The 11,620-nt window shown below is 43.7% G+C and overlaps 1 protein-coding gene across 1 annotated transcript in view; it reads left to right on the top strand.

Moving 5' to 3' along the window:
- Positions 1-2,703: 2,703 nt before the first annotated feature.
- Positions 2,704-11,620, top strand: part of LOC115464776 (cysteine-rich venom protein TEL1-like) — an 81,211-nt gene continuing 72,294 nt past the window's right edge. The window contains exon 1 of the mRNA XM_030195130.1: positions 2,704-2,851. Within this exon, the coding sequence (XP_030050990.1) occupies positions 2,704-2,851 (148 nt within the window). The remainder of the gene's footprint in view (positions 2,852-11,620) is intronic.

Below are 11,620 nucleotides of genomic sequence, written 5' to 3'. Positions count from 1 at the left end.
GTGGTGGAGGCATGGAATGGCCTCCCGTCGGAGGTTGTGGAGTCGAGGACTGTTGCAGAATTTAAAAAGGCATGGGATAAGCATGTGGGATCGCTTAGGAAAAGGAGGAGTTAGGGGTTACAGAGGATGGGCAGACTGGATGGGTCATATGGCCTTTATCTGTCGTTATGTTTCTATGTTTCTATGTTGAGTAAAACTGAAATATAATGTGAACAGTGATCCAATTGTTGTCAGATTATATCCACACAGTGGTGTAGCAAGGGTGGGGCGGCGGGGGCGGTCCGTCCCGGGTGTCAGCGGATGGGGGGGTGCTCCATCGAGAGCCGACAGCTCTCGTCTCCTGCCACCACCCTGCCTTTTTTTAAAAAATCCATGCAGCGGCGCAGGCAGTGCCTCGCATCTGCCCTATGTGTGTTGTGAAAGGAGAAAATCGCCTCACTGGCGTCGGGCCTTCCCTCGCTGTGTCCCGCCCTCTTCTGAGGTAACTTCCTATTTCCTCGAGGGCAGGACACAGTGAGGGAAGGCCCAACGCCAGCGAGGCGATTTTCTCCTTTCACAGCACACACAGGGTGGACGCGAGGCGCTGCCTGCATCGCTGCATGGATTTTTTTTTTAAAGGCAGGGTGGTGGCAGGAGAAGAGGGCTCTGTCGGCACTTGACGGAGGGGGACAGGACCGGGTTGGGGGGGCTCAGATGGGAGAGGGGGAGCTCAGAGGGGAGAAGGGGATTGGGGAGGGGTGGGGGAGCTCAGAGGGGTGCTCAGAGGGGAGAAGGGGATTGGGGAGGGTGGGGGAGCTCAGAGGGGTGCTCAGAGGGGAGAAGGGGACTGGGGGAGGGGAGTGCTCAGAGGGGAGAAGGGGTCTGAAGCTGGAACTGGGGTCCGACAAGGGGGCAGGAGGGAAAATGGGCCCATGCCTGGGACAGGTGGGAGAATGGGTCTGGGGCTGGAAAGGGGGGATGCAAGGCATGTGGTGGATGAAGGGGGCTGGAACTGGGGGCTGAAAAGGAGGGTAGTTGGGATAAGGGGGCTAGTACTGAAACTGGGGGCTGAAAAGGGGCAGGGGCTGAAACTGTGGGGACTGCGGGCTTTAAAGGGGACAGGGAGAACTGGCTGGGGCTGAAGCTCGGGACTGGTGAGAGAAAAGAGCTAGGGTTGAAACTAGGGGCTGAAAAGGGGACAGGGAGATGTGGCTGGGGGCTGAAGCTCGGGACTGATGGGAGAAAAGGGCTGGAGACTGGTGGGATAGTTGGGCTGAAAAGGGGGGCAGGTGGGAGATGTGGGCTGGGGCTGGAACTAGGGGCAGGTGGAATAAGGGGGCTGGAACTGGGGGCTGAAAAGAGGGGGCAGAGAGAGAGGGGACAGACCCTGGATGGAAGGGGGGAGCGTGAGGTAGGGCAGACCTTGGATGGATGGGAGAGGGAGGGCAGACCCTGGATGGATGAGAGAGGGAGGGCAGACGGATTGAAGGGGCAGAGAGAAAGGGCAGATGGTGGGTGGAAGGGGGAGAGAGAAAGAGGGCAGACTGGGGCAAATGGTGGGTGGAAGGGGCAGAGATAGAGGGCAGATGTGGATGGAAGGGAGAGAGAGGGCAGATGTTGATGGAAGGGGGAGAGATGGCAGACTGGGGCAGATGGTGGATGGAAGGGGCAGAAATAGAGGGCAAATGTGGATGGAAGGGAGAGAGAGGGCAGACAGTGGATGGAAGGGGCAGAGAGAGAGGGCATACAGTGGATAGAAGGGACATTAGAGAGGGCAGACACTGGATGGCAGAGAGAGAGCGAAGACAGATGCTGGATGGAAGGAAGACAGTGAAATGAAGATGAGGAAAGCAGAAACCAGACACAACAAACTGTAAATAAAATATATATTTTTATTTTTTTGCTTTAGGATATAGTATTGTAGCTGTGTTAATAAATGTTTATAAATAGAACATGTAAATAAGGTAATCTTTTTATTGGACTAATTTTAATACATTTTGACTTAACTTTCAGAGAACAAAACCCCCTTCCTCAGGTCAGGATAGGATACTGTAACAGCACTATACTGTATTGACCTGAGGAAGGAGACTTTGGCCTCTGGAAGCTAAATGTATTAGTCCAATAAAATGGTATTATTTTATTTTCTGTATTTGTTTTATTTCTATTTGTTAATTTGTAAAGTGGTGATTGATATTTGTTAGTTTTTTCAAATTTACATCTGCTGTCTTTATATTTTGCACAGTACTAGGGGACATTTTCTGTTTCTGTGGTGTTGCATTGTATGCAGAGTCTGGCATCTTGGGGGTTCAGTTTAATTTTTGTCTAAATAGAAAGTTTATGATTACTTATTCTATAGTGGATTAGGGTGTATCTGTGTTTGTGAAAAAGACATGGCTTTCGGTTGGCATTGACTGTGCTGGATCGATCTGTACTAATCTGTCTGTTTTCGTTTTACAATAGTTGAATTGATGTTCTAGTGCTCACTGTAGTGTTTAAGATGCTTTCCTTTTCCTTGTGTGACTCGTACAAATGACTGCTTATGGTATAGTAGAATTGCTCTATAGGTCCTGAGTGTTTTGTATTCTCGGTATGCCTAGTACTGGATTTGGGGGGGGGGGGGTGGGTGTTAAAAAATGACCGGCCCCGGGTGTCAACTACCCTAGCTATGCCACTGTATCCACAGTAGAAAGAGCAAAGTATCTGTGCTATATGATTTTCTAAACCATGTTGGAACAGATCCAAGAGTTCATCCTGTTTCAGAAAAGCACTGGTCTGAGTCAAAAGAACATTCTCAAGAACCTCAGCAAAGAAAAAAAAAGGGAAAAGATAGGATGGCAGTTTCTACAAATAGCTGGATCTAGCAACTCCATACGTAAAGAAAAGCAGTGGCAACTTTCAACAAATCTGACATCTGAGCAGAATTCAAGGAAGCAGTGACTAAAGAAATGAGAGCTGGAGCAGTTTCCTCACACAGCTAAGAATGAGGGTCATGTAAAGACAAGGTAAGGTTCAAACTTTTCAAAGTAGAATATATTTAATTTTCAGCCACAAGCTCAATGTCATTCCATAGGTACTGAAACTGAATTGCACATCAGCAAGCATCTGATTTATTTATTTATTGCATTTGTATCCCACATTATCCCACCTCTTTGCAGGTTCAATGTGGCTTACAATTCATCATGGTTACTGGAAATAGAAGTGAATATACATTTGGTTTACAGAGGGTTTTGTGTTACATGGTGGTGAAATACATGATGGTGTTAAAGCAAAAGACCTTATAAGACAGTTCTGGAAGTTTTAAATTAGCCTACAAACTTCAAAATCTTTCCACTGAAGGAATTAAGGAAGTCAAATTCATTAATGATTTCTTCCTCTGTATCAAATACTTAACTGTATTATTCAAAAAAAAAAAGGAAAAAAAAAACTTCCCTGGATTGATTCAAAGTGACCCTGATTTTTGACTGAAAGTAAGAATTTCTAGTGGTTTCAAACGTATGCATTTATTCCAGGAGTTTTAGCTTATATGAATGAATCCTCATTCAAACAAGAGATCTCCAGCATTTTTCTGATTCCATCAGTTTATGCCCTAGCACATTCAATACATCATTTATCCAAAGAGATGGATAGTGGTCATTTTACAAGCACTATTCACACTTTAAATATCTCAGTCCTGGCACATTATTAGTTTTTGCAGCCAAAATATAATAAGCCAGTATTTTACAGAACAGTAGGACAAAACATAAAAGCCACTAAAATGCCTAGGACCATTAGAAGCATGTCAGGAGTGGTATGGAGGTGTGTCATGGGTGGTGCAATGTTCTCTATGTCCATCTCTGATTCCAGATAGCACATTGACATTCAGGCGACACAAGATCTACGTCAGGGCTTACTTTACATTTAAATCAAAAATAAGTGCTGTTGCAGCATATACCTGTGACAGTCTTGGCACTGACTGTTAGAGAGCTGAGAGAGAGAGAGTCTGTACAGGAGCCTGATTGCTGTTTCTGTCCATCCAGGTTTGTCGTCTGAAACCTTTCTTTCTCCACACCTGCAACCTGTCCTCCCCCTGCCAGCAAACATCTCACTGCATTGCCTGCCCCCCATCCTTCCAATACCAAGTCAACTACCTCATGCCCTTCACCTGCCCCCCCCCCCCCCCCCCAGGGTACAGCGGATCCCTTCTATGATCCTATCTGGTTCTCAGCATGTCCACCACTCTGCCCAGTGAAAGGACACCCCCCCAGGTGCAGCGTGACCCCCCCACCCCCGGCGAAAGGACACCTCCCCCCGGCAAAAGGACAGACACCTCCCCCCGGGTGCATTTTTACCTGCTGGGGGGGGGGGGGTGCCACGCGCCTGTCGGCTTCGCTCGTTCCCTGCTCCCTCTGCCCTGGAACAGGAAGTAACCTGTTCCGGGGCAGAAGGAGCAGGGAATGAGCGTTGCCGACAGACGCGCGGCACCCCCCCAGCGGCGTGCACCCAGGGCAGACCGCACTCCCCCTTGGTACGCCACTGTCCCCCCCCCCCCCCCCCCACACACACATATCCACTTCCTCTGAGCTAATGTTTCCTTTGCAGGATAAGAACTACTGTTTTGGAGTCAGTACAAACCTTCCCATGCAGCTTCTGCACAAGATTGCAAAATGGCAAGCATCACATTTAAATATGCCTTACTAAAATGTCTAGGTGGGAGGGCTGCAAATGTTGATACTTGTTATGCCCAAGTTTCTGAAATTGCTGGCAGCTCTGAACAATTAAGGCTGCAAAATGTCTATGCCTGCCATTTTGCAAACCGGCTGCTTATCTAGCTCAGTATGTGTCTCCACCATCGGGGAATAGAACCATCGAAATGTGAGCCAGAGTTGGTTGCAGAAGATTTGGGTAGTACAATATATATTTTTTTACATTTCAATTGCTTTTTGTGATTTTATGCCCTTTATATTATATTTGCTAATGGTGGGTATAACATGTTCTTTTTCTGTGCAGTACTGCTTTAGGGGTTAAAATGGTTAAAATAGGAATAAAATGGGCCCTACTGCAGATAACTCAAGCTAAGCTTTAGTAAACCGGGGGGGGGGGGGGGGGGGGGGGGGGTAAATTAAAAAAAAAAAAAAAAAAGCTATCTGATAAATGTTTTGTACCCCAGAAAAGTGCTAAATGTTTTGCAGGCACTATATGGGTTTTTTTTTTTTTCGGTGCTAGTTGTTTTCCCCTGCAGACACTGAATGGACATCAGAGATCCTGCAGGGTCTTTGCAGATGTTATGTACTTGTCTTACGACTTTTCTAAAATGGAGCTGCAAATCTTTTACCGGGGCAATGTGATCCATAGTTGTAGGAATTTCTGTGCACGATTCAGAGTAGAAAAATATTTCCTTTCAATTAATCATCAGTCTAGCTCAAGATTAGATCAAGAAGTGGTGTTAGGTTCAGCCATGCTTCTGAAAGTCTAGTAACATAGTAAATGACGGCAAATAAACACCTGAATGGTCCATCCAGTCTGCCCAACAAGATAAACTCATTTTACATGATATGTGATACTTTATATGTATACCCGAGTTTGATTTGTCCTTGCCATTCTCAGGGCACACCACTTTTATACTAAAAATTCTGAAGCTAATGTTGAAGCCCATTAAAATTTACACTCAAGCCCATTCATATCTATTCAGTCACGATCAGGGTGTAGACCATAGAAGTCTGCCCAACACTGGTTTTGCTTCCCAATTACCGGCGTTTATGTTGTCCAAATTAATAATAGAATAATCCATGGTGGCACATCTTCCTGACTGTTCCCACCATCTGATCTCCCCCAAAGATCTGAACCTATCCAGATCCAATCCCACCCCTCAAAGTCCTCTCCCAAATGGTTCCTCCAAAGTAACCAACCCCCCCCCCCCCATAGCCTGACCCTCCTCCCACCCACAATGCACCTCAGGATTATTTAGGGATCTCGCTGGTAGTCTAGTGGTCTGAGACAGGATTGATCCCTCCCGCTCCCATCCTAGCACAGCCCTGTAATCCCACAGGGAGTTGCTTATGGGGGACTGCCCTGTGGATTCCTTTGAAGGAGGGACAGAATCAGGGGTTAGATTCTTGATGGGGGGGATTGGATTGTGGTAAGCTCATTGGGTGGACTGGATCAGGGTATGTTTGTTGGGGGGGGGGGGGTCAGGTCAGGGTGTTTAGCTCCTGTGGGGTGTCTAATGGGAGCATTGTCACATGGAGGTTCTGATTGGAGAGGTCTGTATTAGGTGAGGGGAAAGGTGAAGGTGATGTGCTGTGAATTTGATTTTTTTTTAAATTTTATCCTGGCACTGCGTTACATATTTTGGCAGGTACTGTCAATGCATATAGGAGGCAATTCCTTAAATGGTGCCAGAAAACCAAAACCCACGGCCATTTTTCAGCACGCCTTTGTGAAAGATCCCCTAAGTTTTTGCACTTAACACACCTTAACACCAAAAATGAACACCAAAAATTAATGTGCCTTAAGAGCAAAGGCTGCGTGCTAATTGTTGGAGGCATGCCCAACTCATCCTCTGCAATGATCGTGTTAATGCTGCTTGCAATTAGGGCAGATACTTATCGCCTCCTATTGAGGAGGTGCTAAATGATCCTGCACTAACAGCATAATCGACAGTGCACAATATATTTTTGCACCAATTGCAATATGCTATCCATGCCCATGATCCACCCATGCCCTGCCTCATTCCTGCCCATAGTGCAAAAAGCAATTAACACATGAATTAGCACATGCTAACTGCTAAACCACCATGTTGACAATTGGCACATTTGTGCACTAGTGGTTGATTTGCATTAATTTGCAAGTTAAGGGGGTCTTTTATTAAAAATTAGCTTGAGTTATCTACAGCAGGGCCCATTTTATTCCTATGGGCACTGCTGCAGATAACTCGAGCTAATCTTTAGTAAAAGACCCCCTGAGTGCTTAATACACCTTAGTAAAGACCCCAAAATGTTACAAACTTAAAATTTATTCTCAAATCACTAAGGGCCCCTTTTACAAAGGTGCACTAGTGTTTTTAGTGTGTGCATTAAAATGTGTGTGCTAAATCCCAGAGACACCCATATATTCCTATGGGCGTCTCTAACATTTAGCACATGATAAAATACTAGCATGCCTCTTAGCAACCAATGAAGTCTGATTCAAAATAGCATCGCTTTCTCCCATGCTTAGTTGATAAGGACATTCACTGCAAACCCAAATAAAGAAAATTATAATACTAAGATGAAAGAGAGGAGCAGCACAAACCATGTGTAACAGATCAGGCTTTCATAAAAGCACTTACTGTATCAGCTTAACCATTGCAAGTCTCCAAAATACCTTTTAAATACATAAGACGTATGGTGTTCAAACAAATGTGTAGAGTCGATATTGACTCCCAATCTTCTAATTTTAGACTGTAGATGAATTAATCTTTTTGAACCATGATTTTTACCTTTGTTTACAGTTAATGCTAGTGATTAGATTTTTGTTCCAGTTCTAAGACTACCTGTCTCTCTGATCTCTACCCTGCAATTTTCAAGTTCAAAAAAACTGGCCTTTTGAAACAACTGGCTATGGATATTAATTCCTCTTTGCAGGAAAGCATACCCTCTAATCTTTTAAAATACACTGTTTGTCCATTGCTAAAATAATAAAAGAAAAAAGAATCAAAATTATATCCTATTAAAGGAAATTATACACCAGTCTGTAACTTTATTAGGTAAAACTGTAAAAGAGCTAATACATACCAAACTACAGGCGTTTTGGAGTTGGAAAGGTACTTAATTCAGTCAGGATATATATTCCCATAACAATAGACTACATTGTTGGCTATTGTAGATCATCTTTCATGTGAGTGATGGAGTTCTGAAGGAAGAGGAAGCCTCTCTGGGTAAGTGAATATTACTTTGCTGGGAGATTTGGAAATTTAAGCTTTGGATAGAAGATAATTTATAGATTTATTGTTAATACTGCTTTAATTTGGCACCCAGTCATAATAGCCCTGACAAAGTAGCCCCAACAAAAAAGCCCTGACAAAACAGCCTTGTAACAAAATAACCCTTGACATTTCACACCCTAACAAAATGGGTCCTTCCACAAAACAACCCTTGACAAAATAGCCCCTACACAAAATAGCCCCCTTAACAAAACAGCCCCCCCTAAGAAAAATAACACCACAAAAAATATAATAAACTACAACAGAAATCTTCACTGATAAATAATCCTACCAGCATTCAATTGCACAAAGCATATATAAATAAACAATATTCTATAGCTATAAACTGGTATTCATGATCTGTTCCGCTATTTAAATAAACTATTCTTCCATCAACATGCTAATTAAAAAAAACAATATTGTCATCATTTTCATAGTCTTACCAACCTTATCCTGTTTGGCAAGGTAAGATTATTAGGAAAAAAATGCAGTCCCAGATTCTGGGCATCCTAATCGGGCCCTTTTGTCATGTGGCTAACTTGTCAAGGGTTATATTGTGAGCAGACCGTTGTGACGGTGGCTGTTATGTCAAGGACTATTATGTCGGGAGCTTTTTTGACTGGGCTTTTTTGTCGGGGCCATTTTGTTGGGGCCATTTTGACCAGGTACCTTTTCATTTAATTTTAAAATAAAAACAAACAGTAGGTATTAGCTTGTTAAACTAGTCTAAAATTCATAGCAGTTCAAAATTCTGTTGCCCTAGTTTAGATCTGTTAGGGGCCATTTTACTAAGCCGTGTAAGCATCTATGTGCACCCAACATGCATCAAAATGGAGTTACCACCCAGCTACTGCTTGGCTTTTTTTGGTAATTTCATTTTTGGCGCTTACGCGTGTCCGAAAAATAATTTTTATTTTCAGATGCGCGTATCAGATGCGTGCCAAGTGGCATTTGATGTGCGTAGGTTATTACTGCCCGGTTACCGCGTGAGACTTTACCGCTAGGTCAAAGGCTGGTGGTAAGGTCTCAGACCCAAAATGGACGCGCGCCAATTTTGATTTTGCCGCACATCCATTTTCGGCAAAAATTAAAAAAGGCATTTTTTTTGCAGGTGCACTGAAAAATGGATCTGTGCACACCCAAAACACACGCCTACACTACCACAGGCAAGTTTTCAGCGCACCTCAGTAAAAGGACCCCTTAGTGCCCTACAGAAGTCAAAAATAAGATTTTAGCTAGTTTATCCTCACTAAATTCTGCTATTTTAATTTAGATTTAACTATTTACAGTCCTACTTAAAAATAATTGATTTTGCCACACGTCCATTTTTGGCAAAAAAAAAGGCCTTTTTTACAGGTGCGCTGAAAAATAATTCTGTGTGCGCCCAAAACCCATGCCTATACTACCGCAGGCCATTTTTTAGTGTGCCTTTTTTAAAAGGACCCCTTAAAGAAATTGTCCCTAGGCTCCTCCTTACTGCCCACTTACAGACCTGTCTCAAACCTCACCTACATTTTTAAGTTCACTGAAAAGGCAGTATTCACTCAACTTGTACAGCATATAGAAAGGTGTCACATATTGCACTCCCGTCAATCCAGATTCCATGCAAGCTATAGTGCAAAGACCATTCTCACTAATCTCAGTGAGCTTCATAGTATCATCAATTATGGCAGGTATGCACTGGTAGTTTCCGTTGATCACACATCTGCCTTCTGTTTAGTAGTCTGCAATTTGCTCCATATTTGTCTGGTATCCATTGGCCTTTCTGGACAAGCCCTGACTTGGTTCAGCTCATTTTAGACTGGTTACTCTATCTATATCCTTCCTCCACCTATTCAGCTCTTCCCTTGCAATATGGTGTCTCTCAGAGTTTGGTTTTGTCTCCTTTGCTCATTAATGTCTTTTTCATTCCTCTTGCAATTTTAGTTGAAAATCATAACATCTCTGCATATTACTACACTGCTTATATTCTTCTCATTGTACAATGACTTCTTTTATCCTGATCTTGATAAACTTCAGTCTTATCTTGGTGCAGCCACTAGATGTCATCATATTAATTGTCTCATTTTGAATCCTGCAAACATTGTTCTTCTTTGGTTCCAACTTTCCTAGTAAATCTAATTACTTTGGTCCACAATTTTTGATACCTTGATATACTTAAAGATCAATCCCTGTCTTTTGAGACTAAAATATCACACTCTGCCAATTTGGTCACAAGATTTGCTTTCCTGCCTCGAAAAAAGCAGGGGAAGGCTCCAACACTACCTGTGTGTCCAAAGGAATTCTTCTGTCTGCTTCTTACACCTAAAAAAGTTGAGAAATCCTCTTTTCAACCGCTTCAGTGCCACCTTGGCTGGCGGTAGGTTTCCAGCGTTAGGGTAGGGTTGTTTTGGGGGTTTATTTTCATTTCTCTGAGCATTTTGAAGGAATAGCTACTGAACTAATTTATAATAATTTTGACTACATCTAAATACTATTTATGGCCATCTTTGGTGAGCACACTGTTCCTTGCTAGAGGTCTGGTAGTAGATGCCAGTGGCTGGCTATGTGCTGGGGTTGGTCTGAAATCAGCCATGGAGTGGGGCTGGTCAGGTGGCTCCTGCTTAATCACAGGGTGTTTTGCTGGGTACAACTGCTCAATCTTTGTCTAAGCCCAGTTCCTGGGTAGTTCCAGAGTCTGTGATAGAAAGGAAACGTTTCCTTTGGTGCACTTTCCTGGAGCGAGAGCCCATGTTAGTACATTTGTTTGTGTGTGAGTGTGTGGATCACTTTGGTGGTGGTTCACCTCCTTGGCATACTTTGCCTTAGGCTTGATTTTTTCAGGTGAGCAAGACTTCGGTGTAGAGGAAAGTGCTTGCTCAGAATCTGACGACTCTTCTGAATCAGACTGTGACAATGCACTTTTATGAACCAGGGTATGAGCCTTAAAATATGCTGCTGTTCGCAGAATCTTCTGCGATAATGTGGCTGAGCTTGTACTCCCCACCATCCTGCCTTGTACCCTGCTCCAGGGCCGTTGCTTCAGCTTGCATGGTGGCTGCTTCTTTTTCTTGCTGGAGCAGTTTTAAGGTGATGTCTAACTCTGCCTTCTTGCATTCTGTAGTGGCTTTTGCCTCTTATTTTTCTAATTCTGTCTCCCTGCATGAAGTGGCAGCCACTACTCTCGCCTCTTCTTCCAATTAGGCCTCTAATTCTGCCTTCTTGCATGCAGTAGCAGTCACTGCTTTCTGTTCTACTTTCCATAGAAAACAGGTCATATTCTGGACTGAAGTTTTTTAAAAGCAAGCAAGGGAAGATCAATATAAACAACATTACAGTTATCCGGCTTGGAAGCAACAAGGGCAAAGAGAAGGGTAGCACAGCTATCATATTCCAGAAAAGGCTGGTCAGATCAGGCACAGGGAATAGAAACACAATTTGGTAACTGCTGAAATTAGTGAATGGAAAGTAAGAGCTGAATCAAAATAAATTCCTAAATACTTAAGGGCATCCCTCTCTCTTCCTTTCCTCCTTTCTTCCCCTTTTCCAGCATCTCTCTCCCTCCCCCACTCATAGCCCAACATCCCCTCAATCCAGCCCCAACCATGGTCCAGAATACCCCTCCCTGAAAACTCTCTCCTCTCACCCCTGATCCACCTCAAAATAATTTTTCCTTATAGAAGTCACAGACAGTAGCAGCAATTCATATAAGCTGGCTACAGC

This window comes from Microcaecilia unicolor, chromosome 3, assembly GCF_901765095.1.
Source record: "Microcaecilia unicolor chromosome 3, aMicUni1.1, whole genome shotgun sequence".
NCBI lineage: Eukaryota > Metazoa > Chordata > Amphibia > Gymnophiona > Siphonopidae > Microcaecilia > Microcaecilia unicolor.
The sequence above is the reverse complement of the archived record's forward strand: the minus strand, read 5'-3'. Positions and strand labels throughout refer to the sequence as shown.